Source organism: Eptesicus fuscus, chromosome 8, assembly GCF_027574615.1.
Source record: "Eptesicus fuscus isolate TK198812 chromosome 8, DD_ASM_mEF_20220401, whole genome shotgun sequence".
NCBI lineage: Eukaryota > Metazoa > Chordata > Mammalia > Chiroptera > Vespertilionidae > Eptesicus > Eptesicus fuscus.
In genome coordinates, this window is record NC_072480.1 from 80,550,348 (window position 1) to 80,571,431 (window position 21,084).

General features: G+C 40.2%; 1 protein-coding gene across 4 annotated transcripts in view; it reads right to left on the minus strand.

Annotated features, from left to right (window-relative positions):
* LOC103290324 (disintegrin and metalloproteinase domain-containing protein 5-like) overlaps positions 1–21,084 on the minus strand; it is an 81,438-nt gene continuing 60,354 nt past the window's right edge. For 2 of the 4 annotated variants that reach the window (XM_028152481.2, XM_028152479.2), the window contains 3 exons: positions 6,344–6,500; positions 3,568–3,618; positions 1–169 (listed from right to left, as the gene is read on the minus strand). In XM_028152481.2, the coding sequence (XP_028008282.2) occupies positions 157–169; positions 3,568–3,618; positions 6,344–6,500 (221 nt within the window). In that variant the 3' untranslated portion in view covers positions 1–156. Of the gene's footprint in view, positions 170–3,567; positions 3,619–6,343; positions 6,501–6,672; positions 6,843–21,084 lie in introns of those variants that run through there. The other 2 variants (XM_028152480.2, XR_003619369.2) reach the window with 2 other exon arrangements.

Consider the following 21,084-nt stretch of genomic DNA (forward strand, 5'->3'; position numbering starts at 1 on the left):
TTCAGGTGACTTAGATGCAGATGATTTATTATTTCATAATTTAAACCTTCAGTAGTGACAACAGAGGTGAGGAATAAATTATGTTTTTATCTCTTCTTGGTTTAGGCCAGTTTCTGATGATTTATTTGGATTTATCCTCTCTTCAGGCCAAAGTTGTTAGAGACTGTTGCTGTAAGAGAAAACAAAACAAAATACCAGAGTTGCTTCTTTTTTTCTGAGCTAACATATTTCTAACACAAGTAATTTAAAAGGTGTGGGTAATTGTAAGGATCAAGGAAATGAAAACTAAATCCAGAAAGAAAGAAAAAACACAAGGATTTGTTACCTCAACTGCAAATACTCTGAATTTTCTAACAGAAGTGGTTTTATAAATATTCTGTTTATTTATCCATGTATAGTAGAATTATTCACACACTTTGATACACATACAATTTGCTGGATGAATTAAGAGAGGAGAGCCAAGGAAATATTTGGGCATCCCAAGGACTCTGGGTGAATAGATCTAATGTCATTAAAATCTAAAATCACTCTTTAAAATTATCAAAAATGAAACCAGTTAAGCATGAAATAAAGTAAAAATGTTTGTTGTAAACTTAAATATAAAAGCAAAAATGACAAAATATTTTTAGAACCAAGATGAATAATGTTTAAAAAATGTTATTTGTTAACAGTATGCTAGATCTAAACCCCCAACTTACATAACAGAAAAATCAGCAGAGAGACAGAAGGTAAAAATATAATTAGCATCCCTAATGCTAAAGGGAGTCTCAAAATTGCCTCTAGTTCCATATGGTAACATTTTGTACATTTTATTTCTATGCCATACTCTTTATAGACATAGCTCATTACTAAATGACATAGTGAAAAAAAAAATAACAAAAAAGTCAATAGGACAGTAAAAAATAGTAAAATTTTAAGATATGCTCTCTCTCAGAAAATATACCACTTACATGTCCAATTGACTAAAAGTAAATAATTTATGAAGTTACAACTGGATACATACAGATTGATGGAGATCATTACAACTAGGTAATTTGGCAAAAGATATTAAAAAAACAATAAAAGTGTACATACTATATTTATGCTTTGATCAATCTCTCTTCTAGGGATTTAACCTGAGACTATAATCAGACAATTGCTCCAAAATGTGTATCCATTTAAGGATATTATTTATAGGAAGTGTGTAATAACTGGAAGTACTCTAAATATTCATAATAACCAATTTTAAAATAAATTGTTTTTCATTTTAAATTGAATACCTAATGTCAGAAAATAATTATATAGGCCTAATTTTAAGATAGGAAATGTCCATAATAATCTCAAAGTTAAAAAAAGTACTTTTATGTTTACTTAGAAAAACATTTAAGAAGATATGCATCTATATTATTAATGAAAATCGTCTTTGTGTGTTGATTATTAAAATGTATGCTTAATTTATATATCTACCAAGGTAACTTTTATATTTTAATAAATATTTGATAATATACTAACAATAAGAAATATAAAGTTTGAAAATAAAATTACCTATATTGTAATTCACTGTTAGTTTAGTTCTAAAACCAAAATTTACCTGGATAGCCCTACTTTCCTTTTATATGCATTTCAGAATCTTTTTCTCAATTCTATGTACCCATGTATCCAAAATATATTTTCATTGAGTTTACTTAAAATATAATTATGATATTACAATATATTTTTTTAAACTGTCAGGCACTGAAAAAGCTTTATGTGTAAGCATAGGATGGGGAGAAGGCAAAGTAAAACCTGATAACTTCCCCCTATCTGCCTGCCCTGCCTTACACCTCCATCCCCTCAATCCTTTGCCCTCAAAGTATACAGAAACCTACATATACATAGATGTTGAAAAAAAAGAGGATACATTTTAAAGTTAAAAGATTAAAAAGGAAGAGGTAACGACAGTCAGCTTCAACTTAAATGGAAAAGGAAAGAGAAATACTTTAGACTAGAGGCCCAGAAAATTCATGCACTGGAGGGGGCATCCCTCAGCCCGCCCTGCACCCTCTCACAGTCCAGGAGCCCTCAGAGGTGGGAGGCGACCCGGCGATCAGGGGAAGGCAATGCCCCATCACACTTCTGCTGCTGCCACTGTCAGCAGCACAAGCCTCTGCCAGCCCTGGTTACCTAAGCCTCGAGCAGCCCTGGGCAGTTGGGCAGCTGACATCTGAGGCTTGCCTGCGCCTCAGGCATTGGCTGGGAAGCCGCCATCTGAGGCTTGCCTGCTCCTTGGGCCGGCCCTGGGTGGCTGGGGGGCTGAAGGAACTGGGGAACTCCAGAGGCAGGCATGCCTACTGCCCTGATGAGCCTGAGGGGACTGGGCGCCGCCATCTTGTGGCTGTGGGTGCCACCATCTTTGAGGGCATGGCAGTCAATTAGCATATTCCATCCTTATTGGCTGTAGGCGCCACCATCCTTGAGGGCAGGGCAATTATCATATTCCTTCCTATTTGGCTGTGGGCGCCACCATCTTTGCAAAGGCGTGAGGGTCAATTAGCATATTCCCTCTTTATTAGATAAGACTAGAGGCCCATTGCATGATATTCGTGCAAGAATAGGCCTTCCTTCCCGTGGCTTTGCTTCCAGCCACCTGGGAGCCTGCAAGTCCTCGCTCCCGGCCAGAGCACTGCTCCTGTAGCTCCCTCCACCGCCCCTCCTCCCCCTCATAACAGGTATCCTGCCCCTCCTGGCCGCTCTGCGCCTGCATATGCAAATTAACCTGCCATCGGTGGGTTAATTTGCATAGGTACTCCTGATTGGCTGTGGGCGTAGCGGAGGTACAGTCAATTTACATGTTTGCCTATTATTAGACTTTGTCTATTATTAGATTTTAATAAGAATTAAAATTCATGGGTAATTTCCTTTATCATAAGTCTAGAAAGTAAATGTTAAATTAATTATAAAGTAAATATAAAATGTAAATATGATATGATAGTTTTAAAAATGAAAATGTAAGTTACAAATATGATTGAAGCCTAATAGCTTCAGAAGATGCTAAACTGCTGAACTGTAATAAAAAGTATACTGTACCAATATATATTCCCACCTGCAATGTGTAATTGTTTGATATTCTCACCAACCCTAAATGTCACCTCTTTTAATGTGATCCATTCTTATAGGAATGTAGGGGACCTTCATTTTTATTTTGTCTTTTTCTGATGAGTACTGATGTTGATCAGTTTTTCATGTTTTGATACCCTTTGATATAAAAACCATTAAGTATTAGTCAAATTTTCAGTTACATTTCCTATATATTTTTACATATTTCATTCTTATAACACATACTACCTGTTATTTATGAAGTGACTCTTCAAATATTCTGACTACTAGGTTCTCCCACCTTTTGTTATTGTTTCATACGGATTCTTTATAGAATCTGAATATGAGTCTTCATTGGAAATATGTATTAAAGAAGTGTTTTCCCACTTTGTGATTTCCCTTTTAAAGGAAGCCTTTTGGGAAACAAAACATCTTAAAAACTTTTTAAATGTTACTGTATTGTGGTTCAAAACATACAATGCAAAATGATTAATCACACAGTTCTACACTCACCTTACAGTTGGAGATAATTTGCCGTTAATGCTGCCTTCTTCTGACACAGACCTATAAACATAATAAAACTTATTTTAAAGTGGATAAAATTTTTAAATCTTAATTGAGTGAATAAATGTTTTCAAAGAAAGAGTGATTCAATAAATGAAATATCTTCCTGTAACAAAATAAAAGAATACAAACAAAACAGATGCTGTCTCAATATTAGAACAAATGTCATCAGCCACCTTGCTTTGATTAAATCCTCTTATTCTCATTTTACATTTATTCAAGAGTTTATTTGAGAAGCCATATTTGTACAGACAGCCGCTCCCTCCGATTCTATGTTATCCCTAACTCTTCAGGTCAAATTAAGACAAAAACCATTAAGTAGTAGTCAAAGATTTCAGTTAAATTTTCTATATATTTGTACATATTTAATTCTTCCTCTCGTAACACTTACTTCATGCATGCTCTTCCTATCAATTTTTGGAATACAAAATGAGAGGTAAATACTTCTGTAGGAAAATACAGTGAATTATTAGCAAAGGCCTCAAGAATGATGTTTAAATATTAGGGTAACCCACACAGCTAGCGGAGCTGTGTAGTGGAAGTATTCTGAACCCGTAAATATTTATGTAACTAATTACAGATAACGTGGTAATTTCACCTACTAATTTGGTGTATCTAAAGTTTACAATACATTGGAAAACCATTATTATCTTCCATTTATAGAGTTATGGAGACTAATTTTTAAATATGTCTTTATGGATATTTTTAGAGAGAGAGGAAGGGAGAAGAGTATAGAGATAAAAACATTGATGAGAAAGAAACATCAATCAGCTGCTTCCTGCACATGCCCCACAGGGAGCCCACAGCTGGGGCATGTGCCCTGACCAGAATCAAACCAGTAACCTCTTGGTTTATGGGTTGATGCTCAACCACTGAGCCACACCAGCTGGGGATGGAGAATAATTCTAAAAACTTGAAAATATCATAGCTTTTACATTCAGCTTCATAGATATTATCTCTAAGAGGTGCTCTAATAAAGGTGTTTCCCACTTGTCTGAGACTCTGTATCTGAAACATTAATTTTCTGAAAGTTCCCTTGTAATGCAGTGCCGCCTATTCTCATCAAGCCTAGTGGTAAAATGAATAAAACCAGAAAAAATTATGGCGGATACCAAGCTGGTTTTAAATATATCACTGGGCTTCTCCACATATTGTTTTACTTATAGTCTTAGCTTATAACTGATGAAATCTGAATATTATTTTTTGGCTTATTTAATGAAATATATATATTTAATGAAATATATATATTTAATGAAATATATATATATTAATGAAATATATATATTTAATGAAATACATATATATTTAATGAAATATATATATATATATGTATATATATATATATATATATATATATATACACACACACACACACACACACACACACACACAGTGACCCAGTGCATGAAATTTGTGCACATTAAAAGGGAATTAATTAGAGGAAATATCTTAATATTGCTATTTGCCCTTTCTGTATAATAGAAGTGTCAGACATGAAAGAAAATTAGTAAAATGTATATGAAAATCTTCTTCCTGTCAGAGTCTGGGGTGCGCCATGGGAACTAGAGTCAACTCCCTGCCCACCCATGTGAGCCTTGAAATCACATGAAACCCAGACCCGGCCAGCCCCACCCCCATCAAGCCCCGCCACGTGGGGTCACAGTCTCAGGTCCCCCGGCCTGGAACTGGGGCAGGGGGCATGGCCTGAGATCCCTTGGCTTGGGCCAGGGCGGGGGGTGCACCTTGAGGTTCCCCGTCAAGCCCCACAGGCAGGGGGCACGGCCTGAGGTCACCTGTCAAGCCCCACATGGTGGGGTGCATGGCATCAGGTCCTCCGGCCCAGCGCCGGGGTGGGGGCATAGCCTGAGGTTCCCCTGTCAAGCTCTGCTGGGTGGGGGGTCACGGCCTGAGGTCCCCTGTCAAGCCCCACCAGGCAGGGGGGTGCAGCCTCAGGTCCCCTGCCCTGGCCCAGAGCCACTCAGCCTCAGGTCCCTGCTGATTGCTCATTAAGGCTCGTTACAGGAACTTGGCCTCCGCTCTGGGCATAGCCATCTTGTGTTATGTAATCCCTGCCTCCGCTGTGGGTGCAGCCATCTTGTGATGGCGTGATGGTCAATTTTCATATTTCCCTGTTTATTAGATAGCACATATACATACATACGTATATATTAGATGCCCAGTACATGAAATTCGTGCATGGGGGGAGGGGGTCCCTGAGCCTGGCCTGCACCCTCTCCAATCTGGGATCCTTTGGGGGATGTCTGACTGCCGGTTTAGGCCCAATCCCCGGACATCCCTCTAGCAATCTGGGACCACTGGCTCCTAACCGCTTGCCTGCCTGCCTGTCTGATCACCCTTAACCCCTCTGCCTGCCTGCCTGATTGCCCATAACCACCTCTGCCTGCCTGCCTGATCACCCTTAACTGCTCACCTGCTGGCCTGATTGCCCCTAACCACCTCTGCCTCAGCCCCTGCACCCAGGACCCAGGCTTCCCTCCTCCAGCCAGCCACAGGCACCCAGGACCCAGGCTTCCCTCCTTCTGGCCAGCTGCAGGCACCTGGGACCCAGGCTGGCTTCAACCGGGCTGGCCACAGGCGTCTGGGACCAGGGGCTACTTCGCCTGGACCTGGCTTTGTCAGGAAGGTCATCTGGAAGATGTCCAGTCTAATTAGCATATTACCCCTTTATTAGTATATATCTATATATATATATACATATATATACCTCTCACTTCCAGTTTCACCTCTGTAGCATAGATCTCTTATTTTATCCTGCTTTATTAAAACAGCAGCAATAATGACAAGTATAGGTAAAGAAATGTAGAAAATGAGTTGAATTCTGCGTTTTGGAAAAGCAGATCTTTGGACCAGTAAACTTTTACCTAGAAAAGAAAATGGCCATTTTAAATTATGTCAGAGATTTTTTTATTACCCAAATGAAAAGGTGGAGTGGATATCATTACCAACACTATTCCCAAACACTAAACATTTCATTCATATATATTAGAAATATTATAAAATCAAAACCAACTAATGTACAAAATGAGTTGTTACTGGTGCTTTACTGATGATTTTGCATTTTCCATCTTCTACCATATTTTTGACTGAAGGTAATGTTCTTTCCTGAAGCATATGTTTAATACTTGTAATTATTCTTCAATTCTTTTCTGATATAGCTCTCCAAAATTCAAACATGCATATCACAGAGATTGTTGGAATCATACCTGAATGTGAGAATTAAACCTAGGCATTTAATTTCTCCTATATTAATACAATTTTTTCTAAAAATTAAAAATTAGTAGTCACTAAATAACTTATTTAACTAAATTGTTTAATCAAATATGCAGCAATAAGAAATTAAAATGGCTCTAGGATTATTTTATGCAATGCATGGCTAAGCCTGGCATTAACCCACTTTTGACTAACTAATGCTAATATCTACATTTTTCTCATCAATTCTTATTCATTCTCAACTGAGAATGTGGCTCCTCAGGTTCCATCTCTTTGTATATACTAGTCTTCTTTCTGGATTTATACTATGTCAAGTTCACTTTCTCCACGGTTTGTTAGTCTGCCTACTTTTAATGGATACAGAATACTATTCTCGCTTCTTTGCCAGTTGGAAAAGAGGAGATGACAGGCAGAGGAGTCACTCTCTAGCTACACTTATCTATGATCATTGAGTCTCAACAAACTCCTATTAGAACTGCCTTGGACCTTTTGCCTTTTTCTCATAAGATTTTTCAAGTGAGTGCAAGGGAGGAAGTTCAACACTTTCTGTTTGTCTGCTTTGTGCATGAGATTGAGGTTCCCAGTATTATTAGGATAAGGATTACATTATATTCATAACCAGAAAGCCACTAAATCAGATGGAAAGATCAACCTCTCTATGTGCTGCAGAATGATTCTCAGCTACTTGTATAATCTTTTGGGTGATCAATGGCACCACATGAATTATTTGAAAAGAATGTAGTATATTCCCAGGTGGCCTCAAAAGCATGAGTAAAATTTCCAAGAACCAGAAAAATCATCCTTACTTCTTTCGCTTATACTACTGTCTAGTTTTAAGAAACTCTACTACTAACAGCCAAGAAAGAATATTTTCTATTAACTCTCCTTTTAGTTTGGTGTTCTCTATTTAATTAATAAGCCTGAGACTCCATTTTTCACTGGTAAAAAAATAGTCCCCAATAATCTGCCTCAAAGCTTCCTCTACTTCATTCTAAAGATGCTCTGGGGAATCATTCCAGCACTTACCTATTCACATATTTATGAGAAAATAATATATGTGTATACTTACATTGAGTGGCCAGATTATTATGTGTAGAGCATGCCTGGGAAGGCACACAGGCATTTCTTTAATTATTGTCAGCTGAATCCAGTGGCATTGGCAAAGCCACGTCCTGGTAACACAGCTTTGCCAGAGGCAGGAGTGTTTCAGCTTGACCTTCAGCCCAGGTGCCAGGGGGTGGGTTTTATTATGCAAATCCAGCCAAGCACCAGGAATGAATAGGACCTGGGCCCAACCTAGAATGTGCATGGTCTCCTTTGTCTTGACTTTTAGTAAAACTTCCTGTTTTTTCTTGCTATATAAAATAAACACACTGTATGGGCTAGGAGTCACTGTTCCTGTCCTTGTCCATGTCAGAGGACAGTGGTCCCACCCGGCCCCAACTTTTCCCTTCTATCACTGTGTCTGTCTTTCTTTCATTTTCTTAATCCCCAGCCACCCCTACTCAGGAACTGGACTGCTCTCCAGTCGCGCTGGACGTAGAAAAGAGGGAAATATTTACAATTATGATCTCTGAACGCATAATAATCTGGCCACTCAGTGTATGTCCTATATAATAAAAGGCTAATATGCAAATTGTCCCCTCAACCAGAAGTTCGACCAGCAGGCAGGCTGGCCAACCGCCCATGTCCCCTCCCCCTGGCCAGGCTGGCTGGACCCCACCCATGCACGAATTCATGCACCAGGCCTCCAATATATATATATATATATATATATATATATATATATATATATATATATATATATATATATACACACACACACACACACACACACACACACACACATACATACACACACACACACACACACACTAGGGGCCCGGTGCACAAAATTCGTGCACTGGGGTTGGGGGTCCCTCAGCCCAACCTGCCCCCTCTCACATACTGGGTGCCCTCAGGGTATGTCCTACTGATGGCTTAGGCCTGCTCCCCATGCTCCTTTGTGGGAGGCAACCGGGCTGATCAGGGGAAGGCACCAGCCCCATCACCCCACTGCTGCAGCCACTACCAGTCACCACAGCCACCAAGGTGTTTTCATCAACACAGACTCCAGTCCCTTCACCAAGAAAAAATGACATTTTTTAGGCATTTTCAAGATGTGTCTTTCATAGGATATGCTTTTTTTTTTCAATCCTCATCTGAGGGTATGTTCCCATTGATTTTTAGAGAGTGTGGAAGAGAGAGGGAGAGACAGAGAGAAACATCAATGTGAGAGGGACACTTTAATTGGTTGCATCCTGTATGAGCCCTGACCATGGGCGCTAGACTGGGGGGCATGCAGGGACCCCTGGGCCGCACACAGTGGTGGCCGCCGGGGTCTCCACACACCCCAGAGTCCAGCAGCCAGCCCCCCATCGTGTGCGCCAGGCTGGGGGCGTGGACCCAAACTGCCTCTTGATGCTGGAGCATTCCCAATCAGCTGGGGGCACTATGGTGACACGGGATGTTCCCGACCCGCCCCGCCCCACCCCCAGCCCCTTGGCGCCTGCACCTATAGGCTCAAAGTGGCCAGGGGGCGTTCTGGGACCCCTGCCACTCAGGACCTAAGCAAGGGGCCTACAACATAAACTGATGAACAATAACAGAACCAGAGTAATAGAAGCATCAAATAGACGAAGGAAGGAAGGAAGGAAGGCAGTAAGGGGATAAAAGATCAACCAAAGGACTTGTATGCATGCATATGAGCATAACCAATGGACATAGATGGGAGTGGTGGGGGTGAGGGCATGTACTTGGGGTTGAAGGTGGCTTCAGAGAGGTCAATGGGGGGGGGGGAAGGAGACTTATGCAATACATTAAACAATAAAGAACTTAAATTAAAAAAAGAACCTAAAATAAATAATAAATTGATTAATTATCCTGTAAAATTATATGCACTGTAATTTCTACTTTTAAAGTGCCTAATATTGGGTACATTTTATGTTAATAAACAATATCAATGTTGATATACAAACAAGAGTACAAACTTATACTGTCCAAGATTTTTTTTAACCTTATAATTAAAATAAATCTGGTTTTGGGGATCAAAGATGGCTGCCAATGGGAAGACAGGCTGCAAGATAGTGTGTGAGAGAACGAAAGAAGAGTGTGTGGACATATGGGGAGTGTCTATTTGTGAGTGAGGGACAGCTATATTCCAAGGGACTGTTGGGGACTGCCGGTCCGGGCTCCCCTGACTGGGCAGCCTCCACTGCTGCTGAAATCTCTCCCGGAGTGACCAGCTCTGCTACAGAGACTGCGCCATCTTGAAGGGCAGAGTGGCTGTGATCAGAAGCCTAGCCTTACCTTCAACTGGGAAGAATCGGATACCTCCCAGGACCCTACAACCACAACACCATGGAACCAGCTGCGAAACCAAGAACACCACGTCTCAAGCAGTGTGAATACGTGGACTTGGATGAGCTCTGCACCTTCTCCCAGAAAGGTCAGATTTCGTCCAGAGAAAGGTGAGGTCTGCAATCCAGGCTGAAGGGAGAAATGTGTGCAGCAGGACATACAGGTTCAGAGGAAGTCTGTGCCCACAAAATCTGCAGCCATTGGGAACTGCGTCGTCCACGAATGTGGAAGAGGATCCACAGGGCTGCTTGCAGAAGGGAACTCTAGAAATTAACCCATAGCTGGACTGGGCACAAAAAGGCAGCCTGCAGTTTTACCAGTATACCGGCTGTGCTGTGCCAGGGGAAAAAGACGTGCACAGAGACGTGCGGAGAGTCACGCGCAGTGCCAGGGCGAAAAAATCATGAGTTCACGCACTTACTCTGGCTCTTTTTTCTCTTTAAATCCTTGCTTTTGATTATTAAGCCCAGTATATAGGATAACCCAATTGAAAATACTCTCAGAGTCTGCAGGGGAAAGTTGTTTTTGTGGAACCTGGGGGATCAGAGCGGGGAGAAATGACCAGAAAACCAGCTCTGGGGAAGTCCATTTCCCCAAACCAGTATTGAGTATAGGAGGGAAAACAAAGTCTAAATACTGGGTAGAGAGGACTTTTAGCCCCAGATGTCAATACAGAAATACTGCCACCCAGGTGTTGAATCACAAATTGAATCTTGTGTAAATACAACTACAGGCAGGCTGAGAAACAAAGAAATACTGCATGCTTAAAAACAGGATTATGGATTATGACACAGAGAGCTGTGGAATGAAGGGAACTTCAATACTGTCCTGACTACCTGAGAGGAAACAGGCATGCCAAACAGAACAGTAGAGGAAGTGAATGACCTTCAGTACTGCACATTTTCATTTATCTTTTACTGGAGAAACTAATTATTTTTCTTTTTTTCTCTCTTGATTTTACCTTTTTAATTATTATTTTTATTTTTAATCAACATTATTACTACTACTACTTTACCTTTTTTTTAAAAAAAGTGTCATTTTATTTTCTCTTTATTTTATTTTATTTTATTTTATTTTATTTTGGGATTAGTATTCTACATTGTTTTCATTTTTCCTTTAGCATCATTTTACTCTATCTCAACATTTACCTTTATGCCAACACTCTCTTTCTCATTTTTCCCCATTTGTTTTCCTGTTTCTCTCACCCTATTCCTACTTTAGATTTTTCCTATTCCTTCTTTTTATCCCATTAAAAATTCATCCTATTTATATACCTAATTTCTGATCACCTGCTCCAAGTCCATACACTTCTCTCTTCTCTTTCTTCACAATCCAATTTTTTTTCTCTCGTCCTTTTTTTTGTTTGTTGTTGTTGTTGTTGTTGTTTTTACTAGAGGCCCGGTGCATTTGGGTTATAGAAGGGCACAGCACATTGTGAGATTGTTGTGGCCTGCAGCTGCTTATGGTATCTTAGCCTAGGGGCAGAGTGACCTTGGACATTCGGTATACTATCACCAGGGCCTCTACACTCTAGCCTTGACTAATCGGGGACTTTGGCATGGTTCCCATATTGGTTATTATATCTTTACTAGAGGGGGGTTGTCCCTCAGCCCAGCCTGTACCCTCTCCAATATGGGACCCCTTGAGAGATGGCCGACTGCTCGTTTAGGCCTGATCCTGGGATCGGGCCTAAACGGGCAGTCGGACATCCTTCTCACAATTCAGTACTGCTGGCTCCCAACTGCTTGCCTGCCTGCCTTCCTGATTGCCCCTAACTGCTTCTGCCTGCCAGCCTGATCACCCCCTAACCACTCTGCTGCCAGTCTGTTTGCCCCCCAACTTCCCTCCTCTGCCGGCCTGGTCACCCCTAATTGCCCTCTCCTGCAGAGTTGATCACCTCCAACTGCCCTCCCTTGCAGGCCTGGTCCTTCTCAACTGCTCTCCTTTGCAGGCCGGGTGCCTCCCAACTGCCCTCTCCTGCTGGCCATCTTGTGGTGGCCATCCTGTGTCCACATGGGGGCAGGATCTTTGACCACATGGGGGGCAGCTATATTGTGTGTTGCAGTGATGAGCAATCTGCATATTACTCTTTTATTAGATAGGATAGAGGCCTGGTGCATGGGTGGGGGCCAGCTGGTTTGCCCTGAAGGGTGTCCCTGATCAGGGTGGGGTTCCTTTGGGGCGTGGGGTGGCCTGAGCAAGGGGCCTGTAGTGGTTTGCAGGCCAGCCACGCCCCCTGGCAACCCAAGAAGATGCCCTGGTATCTGGAATTTATTTTCCCTCTTCAATTGAAACTTTGTAGCCTGGAGCAGAGCCAAGCCTGGGGCTCCCTCTGAGGCTGGCAGCCATTTCTGTGGGGTTATAATTGAAACTTTGTTGCCTTAAGTGGGTGGGCCCGGCCAGGGTGTGCGGAAAGCTTTGCTTCCCCTGTTGCCGGCGGAAACCCTGGCCTGCTCTCTCAAGCTCCATTCTGCCGCCATTTGTTTGAATTTGTTTACCTTCTATAATTGAAACTTTGTAGCTTGAGTGGAGGCTTAGGCTGGCAGAAAGCTTGGCTTCCTCTGTTACCTGGGAAACCTGGCTCTCTGAGGCTGTAGCCATCTTGGTTTGGATTAATTTGCATACTCGCTCTGATTGGATGGTTGGCGTGGCTTGTGGGCGTGGTTTGTGGGTGTGTTGGAGGTATGGTCAATTTGCATATTTGTCTATTATTAGATAGGATTTTTTTGTTTTTTTGCATTTTTCTCTCTGTCCTATTGTTGTTTGTTTGTTGATTAGATTGGGGTTTTTTTGTTTATTTGTGTGATTAATTCTCTCTCTTTTTTGCTTCTGTTTTTCCTTTCCTTGCTTGTTCTTTGTTGTTGTTTGTAGTTTGCATTCATCACTGGGTGTTAGTTGTTTTCATTTTTTTGGAATAGTTGTTGTTCTATTGGAGTTTTCTCCCATATAGTTTCCCCCCTTCTTTTTTATTCTCTTTCTTTCTCTCTTACATTTTTTTCTTTTTCTCAATATCATTTTTGCACTCTTTTTTTTGTCCCCTAATTCTCTTATCTCTGGTGGTCCCTTTATTTGGGGTTATTAGTATCATGAATACATTTGTGTTCAGTGCCTTGTGCCTTGTTGTGTTGTATTCTGTGCCTTTAACTTAATGCAGGAGAGAGAGAGCTATATAACCAGACACAAATAGAGGAGAGATAATTGGGGAGACAAAGAAACAGCCAGCATATGAAAGAAAAAGAGGCATCACCAGAAAAGGAAGTAAACGAAATGGAAGCAAGGAACATGTCAGAGAAAGAATTCAGAGAAATGGTCATAAGGTCACTGAAAAGGTAGAAAGACAAATTCAATAATATGTGTAAGAATCAAGAGGAAATGAAGAAGGATCAAGAAGAAATGAAAAATGACATCGCTGCACTAAAGAACTCAATAGAAAGCATCAACAGTAGACTAGAAGAATCAGAGTACCACATCAGTGAGCTGGAAGACAAAGTAGAAAAAAATTCTCAAGCAGAGCAGCATCTAGAAAAAAAAAAAACTTAAAAAACAGGAGGAGAGCCTAAGGGAACTTTGGTACAACACAAAACGAAACAACATCCGCAAAACAGGGGTGCCAGAGGGAGAGGAAACTGAGCAGGGAATAGAAAACCTGTTTAAAGAAATAATGACAGCAAACTTCCCTGATATAGGGAAGAAAAAACTCACACAAGTCCAAGAAACTCACAGAGTCCCAAACAAAATGAACCCAAAAGACCGACACCAAGGCACATTATAATTAAATTGGCAAACACCAATGACAAAGTACAAATCTTAAAAGCAGCCAGAGAGAGACAGAAAGTTACCTACAAAGGATCCCCCATCAGACTAGCAACTGATTTCTCACCAGAAACCCATCAGGACAGAAGGGAATGGAATGAAATATACAAAGTCATGCAAAGGAAGAGTCTGAATCCAAGAATACTGTACCCAGCAAGGCTATCAATCAAAATTGAGGGAGAAATCAGGAGCTACACAGATTAAAAAAAAGGACTAAGGGAGTTTATCACCAACAAACCAGCAATGCAAGAAATGCTAAAAGGTCTGCTATAAAAAGAAGAAATAGACCCCAAAGCCACAGAATATACATTCTTCTCAAGTGCACATGGGTCATTTTCAAAGATAGACCATATGCTGGGTCACAGGCAAAGTCTCTTCAAATTCAAGAAGATAGAAATTATATCAAGCATCTTCTCAGATCACAGTGGCATAAAACTGGAAATCAACTACAATAAATACAATCCAAAGAAATCAAACACATGGAGGCTAAACAGCATGATATTAAACCATGACTGGGTCACCAGAGAGATCAAAGAAGAAATAAAAAACATCATGGCAACAAATGACAATGAAAACACAACAATCCAAAATCTATGGGACACAGCGAAAGCAGTCTTGAGAGGGAAGTTCATAGCTCTACAAGCCTATTGCAAAAAACAAGAAACAATGGTAATAAATTACTTAACCCTACAACTCAAAGAGCTAGAAAAAGAGCAGCAAGAAAAGCCCAGTGTAACCAGAAGGAATGAAATAACAAAGATCAGAGCGGAGATAAATGACATAGAGACCAAAGAAACAATACAAAAGATCAACAAAACCAAGAGCTGGTTCTTTGAAAGGATAAACAAGATTGATGGACCTCTAGCCAGGCTCACCAAGAAGCAAAGAGAGAGGACCCAAATAAACAAAATCAGAAATGAAAGAGGCGAAATAACAACAGACCCCGCTGAGATACAAAGGATTGTTACAAAATACTACGAACAACTCTATTCCAACAAACTGGACAACCTGGAGGAAATGGACATATTCCTAGAAAAATATAACCTTCCAAAAATCAATCAAGAAGAATCTAAAGAGCTCAATAGGCCAATAACTATGGATGAAATTGAAGCAGTCATCAAAAAGCTTCCGGCAAACAAAAGCCTGGGGCCTGATGGCTTCACAGGAGAGTTTTACCAAACATTCAAGGAAGAACTAAAACCTATCCTCCTCAGACTATTCCAAAAAATTCAAGAGAAAGGAACACTTCCAAGCTCCTTCTATGAAGCCAGCATCACCCTAATACCAAAACCAGATAAAGACAACACAATGAAAGAGAATTATAGACCAATATCCCTCATGAACATAGATGCCAAAATCCTCAACAAAATTCTAGCAAATCGACTCCAGCAGTACATCAGAAAGATCATACACCATGACCAAGTAGGATTTATCCCAGGAATGCAAGGATGGTACAATATCCGCAAATCAATAAACGTGATACATCACATAAACAAATTGAGAGATAAAAATCACATAGTCATATCAATTGATGCAGAAAAAGCATTTGACAAAATCCAACACCCTTTCTTGATAAAAACTCTCAACAAGGTGGGAATGAAGGCTCATACCTCAACATAATAAAAGCTATATATGATAAACCCACAGCAAACATCATACTCAATGGACAAAAACTAAAAACATTTCCCCTAAGAACAGGAACAAGACAGGGATGCCCACTCTCATCACTCCTGTTTGACATAGTACTGGAAGTATTAGCCATTGCAATTAGACAAGAAGAAGAAATAAAAGGCATCCAAATTGGAAAAGAACAAGTAAAGCTGTCTTTATTTGCAGACGACATGATATTGTACATAAAAAATCCGAAAGACTCCGTCAAAAGACTAATAGACTTAATAAATGAATTTGGCAATGTAGCAGGATACAAAATTAACGCAAAGACATCTATGGCCTTTCTATACACCAATAGTGAACTTACAGACAGAGAGACTAAAAAGGCAATTCCATTTACCATCGCACCAAAAAAATTAAGATACCTAGGAATAAACTTAACTAAGGAGGTAAAAGACCTATACACGGAAAACTACAGGACACTGAAAAAAGAGATAGAGGAAGACGTAAACAGATGGAAGAACATACCATGTTCATGGATTGGTAGAATCAACATCATTAAAATGTCCATACTACCCAAAGCAATCTATAGATTCAATGCACTCCCCATTAAAATACCAATGGCATATTTCACAGACCTTGAAAGAACTCTCCAAAAATTCATCTGGAATAAAAAAAGACCCCGAATAGCCACAGCAATCCTGAGAAAGAAGAATAAAGTAGGAGGGATCTCAATACCAGATTTCAAGCTGTATTACAAAGCCACTGTTCTCAAAACAGCCTGGTACTGGCACAAGAACAGACATATAGATCAGTGGAACAGAATAGAGAATCCAGATATTGACTCAAACCACTATGCTCAATTAATATTTGACAAAGGAGGCATGAACATACAATGGAGTCAAGACACTCTCTTCAATAAATGGTGTTGGGAAAATTGGACAGATACATGCAAAAAAATGAAGCTTGATCACCAACTTACGCCATACACAAAAATAAACTCAAAATGGATACAGGACTTAAACATAAGACGGGAAACCATAAAAATACTAGAGCAAGCCACAGGCAGCAAAATCTCAGACATATGCCAAAAGAAATTCTTCACTGACACTGCCCCTAGGGCAATGGAAGCTAAAGAGAAAATTAACAAATGGGACTACATCAAAATAAAAAGCTTTTTCACAGCAAAAGAAACCATCAACAAAACAACAAGAAGGCCTACTGCATGGGAGAACATATTTGCAAATGGCATCACTGATAAAGGTTTGATCTCCAACATCTACAGGCAGCTTATACAACTTAATAAAAGGAAGATAAATGATCCAATAAAAAAATGGGCAACAGACCTAAATAGAAGCTTTTCAAAAGAAGACAGAAGGAAGGCCAAGAGACACATGAAAACATGCTCAATGTCACTAATTATCCGAGAGATGCAAATCAAAACAACAATGCGGTACCATCTCACACCTGTCAGAATGGCTATCATCAACAAATCAACAAACGACAAGTGTTGGCGAGGATGCGGAGAAAAAGGAACCCTCGTGCACTGCTGGTGGGAATGCAGACTGGTGCAGCCACTGTGGAGAACAGTATGGATTTCCTCAAAAAACTGAAAATGGAACTCCCATTTGACCCAGTAATCCCACTCCTGGGAATATATCCGAAGAAACTAGAAACACCAATCAGAAAGGATATATGCACCCCTATGTTCATAGCAGCACAATTCACCATACCTAAGATTTGGAAACAGCCTAGGTGCCCGTCAGCAGATGACTGGATCAGAAAACTGTGGTACATCTACACAATGGAATACTATGCTGCCATAAAAAAGAAGGAATTCTCAGCATTTGCAGCAACCTGGATGGAATTGGAGAACATTATGTTAAGTGAAATAAGCCAGTCAATGAAAGAAAAATACCACATGATCTCACTCATTTATGGGTAATAAAGAACATTATAAACTTGAACAAAAAGATAGATACAGAGACAGTAAAGCATCAAACAGACTGTCAAAATTACAGGGGGAAAGTTAGGGAGAGGTGGGGGAGATATGAGATCAATCAAAGGACTTGTATGCATGCATATAAGCATAACCAACGGATGAAAAACTCTGGGGGGTGAGGACATATATGGGAGTGGGGTGGGGGGTGGCAATGGTAAGATATGTATACATATAATACCTTAATAAAAAAAATGAAAAAAAAATAAAAAAATAAAAATAAAAAAATAAAAAAAAGAAGAAATAGGAAGCGAAGAAGGAACACAGGCATAAGGAAAAAAATGGCAAGAAGTACCTATCAATAATCACTTCAAATATAAATGGATTAAATGCCCCAATCAAAAGACATAGGGTAGCTTACTGGATAAGAAAACATGACCCATATATCTGTTGTCTACAGGAAACCCACCTCAGAACAAAGGACTCACAAAGACCGATGGTGAAGGGATGGAAAAAGATTTTTCAAGCGAATGAAAAAAAAAAGAAGCTGTGGTAGCAATACTTATATCTGACAAATTAGATCTCAAAGTGAAGGACATAACAAGAGATAAAGAAGGCCACTTCATAATACTAAAGGGAGCAACCCAACAAGAAGATATAACTCTGGTAAACATATAGGCACCAAATACAGGAACACCAAAATAAATAAAGAAAACTTCAGGAGGATATCAAGGGAGGGAATGACAGCAATACAGTCGTAATAGGGGACTTTAATACCCCACTAACACCACTGGACTAATCCTATAAACAAATAATCAGCATAGAAACATCAATCCTAAATGACCCACTAGATCAGATGGACTTAATTGACATCTTCAGAACATTTCACCTCAAAACCACAGAATATACATTCTTCTCAAGTGCACATGGGTCATTTTCAAAGATAGACCATATATTGGGACCAGGAAAAGTCTCTTCAAATTCAAGAAGATAGAAAGCATATCAAGCATCTTCTCAGATCACAATGGCATAAAACTAGAAATCAACTACAATAAAAACAATTTAAAAAAATCAAACACATTGAGGCTAAATAGCATGCTATTAAACAATGACTGGGTTACCAGAGAGATCAAAGAAGAAATAAAAAGCATCATGGCAACAAATGACAATGAAAACACAACAATCCAAAATCTATGGGAAACAGTGACAGCAATCTTGAGAGGAAAGTTCATAGCTCTACAGGCCTACCTCAAAAAATAAGAAACAATGGTAATAAATTATCTAACCCTACAACTCAAAGTGTTAGAAAGAAAGCAATAAGAAAAGCCCAGCATAAGCAGAAGAAATGAAATAATAAAGATCAGAGTGGAGATAAATAACATAGAGACCAAAAAAAAAAAAAAATACAAAAGATCAACAAAACTAAGAGCTGGTTCTTTGAAAGTATAAACAAGATTGATGAACCTCTATCCATGTTCACCAAGAAGCAAAGAGAGAGGACCCAAATAAGCAAAATCAGAAATGAAAGAGGTGAAGTAACAACCGATCTCACAGAAATACAAATGATTATGAAAAAATACTATGAACAACTCTATTCCAACAAAATGGACAACCTAGATAAAATGGACATACTCTTAGAAAAACACAAGCTCCCAAAACTCAACCAAGAAGAAACAAAAAACCTGAATCTGCCAATAACTACCAAAGAAATTGAAACAGTGATCAAAAATCTAGCAAACAGAAGCCCTGGTCCAGATGGCTTTACAGGGGAGTTCTACCAAGCATTTAAAGAAGAACTAAAACCTATCCTCCTCAGACTATTCCAAAAAATTGAAGAGGAAGGCACACCTCCAAGCTTGTTTTATGAAGCCAGCATTACCCTAATCCCAAAACCAGATAAAGACACCACAAAAAAAGAGAACTACCGGCCAATATCCTGATGAACATAGATGCTAAAATCCTCAACAAAATTCTAGCAAATCAGATTTAGCAATACATTAGAAATATCATACATCATGACCAAGTGGGATTTATTCTGGGGATATAAGGATGGTACAATATCTGCAAATCAATAAATGTGATACATCACATAAACAAATTGAAAGACAAAAATCACATAATCATAGCAATTGATGCAGAAAAAGCATTTGACAAAATCCAACACCCTTTCTTGATTAAAAAAACAAAACAACTCTCAGCAAAGTGGGAATAAAGGGATCATACCTCAACATAATAAAAGCCCAATATGACAAACCTATAGCTAACATCACACTCAGTGGGTAAAAACTAAACCCATTTATCCTAAGAACAGGAACAAGACAAGGATGACTACTTTCACCACTCCTGTTCAACATAGTACCAGAAGTACTAGCCAGAGTGATCAGACAAGAAGAAGAAATAAAAGGCATCCAAATTGGAAAAGAAGTAAAACTGACCTTATTCACAGATGACATGATACTATACATAGAAAACCTCAAAGACTCCATCAAAAAACTACTAGACCTAATAAATTAATTTGGCAATGTAGCAGGATACAAAATTATCACCCAGAAATCTATGGCCTTTTTATACACCAACTAGAGACCCGGTGCATGAAATTCATGCACGGGGAGGGGCGGTCCCTCAGCCCAGCTTATGCCCTCTCCAATCTGGGACCCCTCAAGGAATGTCCGACTGCCCATTTAGGCCCTATCCCTCTCACAATCCAGGACTGCTGGCTCCCAACTGCTCGCCTGCCTGCCTGCCTGATTGCCCCTAACCACTTCTGCCTGCCAGCCTGACCACCCCCTAACCACTCTCCTGCCAGCCTGATTGACTTCTAACTGCTCCCCTGCTGGCCCGATTCCTCCTAACTTCCCTCCCCTGCCAACCTGGTTGCTCCAACTGCCCTCCCCTGCTGGCCTGGTCACCCCTAACTGCCCTCCACTCTAGGCCTGGTCCCCACAACTGCCTTCCCATGCAGGGCTGGTCCCCTCAAGTGCCCTCCCCTGCAGGCCTGGGTTCCCCCCCCCCCAACTGTCTTCCCCTGCAGGCCTGGTTGCCCCCAACTGCCCTCCTCTGCCAGCCCAGTCACCCCTAACTGCCCTCCCCTGCAGGCCTGATCACCCCCAACTGCCCCCTCCCTTTCAGGCCTGGTCCCTCCTAACTGCCCTCCCCTGCTGGCCTGATTGCCCACAACTGCCCTCCCCTGCCAGCCATCTTGTGGTGACCATCTTGTATCCACATGGGGGGTGGCCATCTTGTGTGTTGGAGTGAAGGTCAATTTGCATATTACCTCTGTTTTAGATAGGATAATGAACTCATAGAAAGAGAAATGAAAAATAAAATCCCATTTACTATTGAACCAAAAAAAATTAAGATACTAGGAATAAACTTAACTAAGGACATAAAAGACCTGTACTCCGAAAACTACAGGACATTGAAATAAGAGATAGAGGAAAACATAAACAAATGGAAGAACATACCATGTTTAT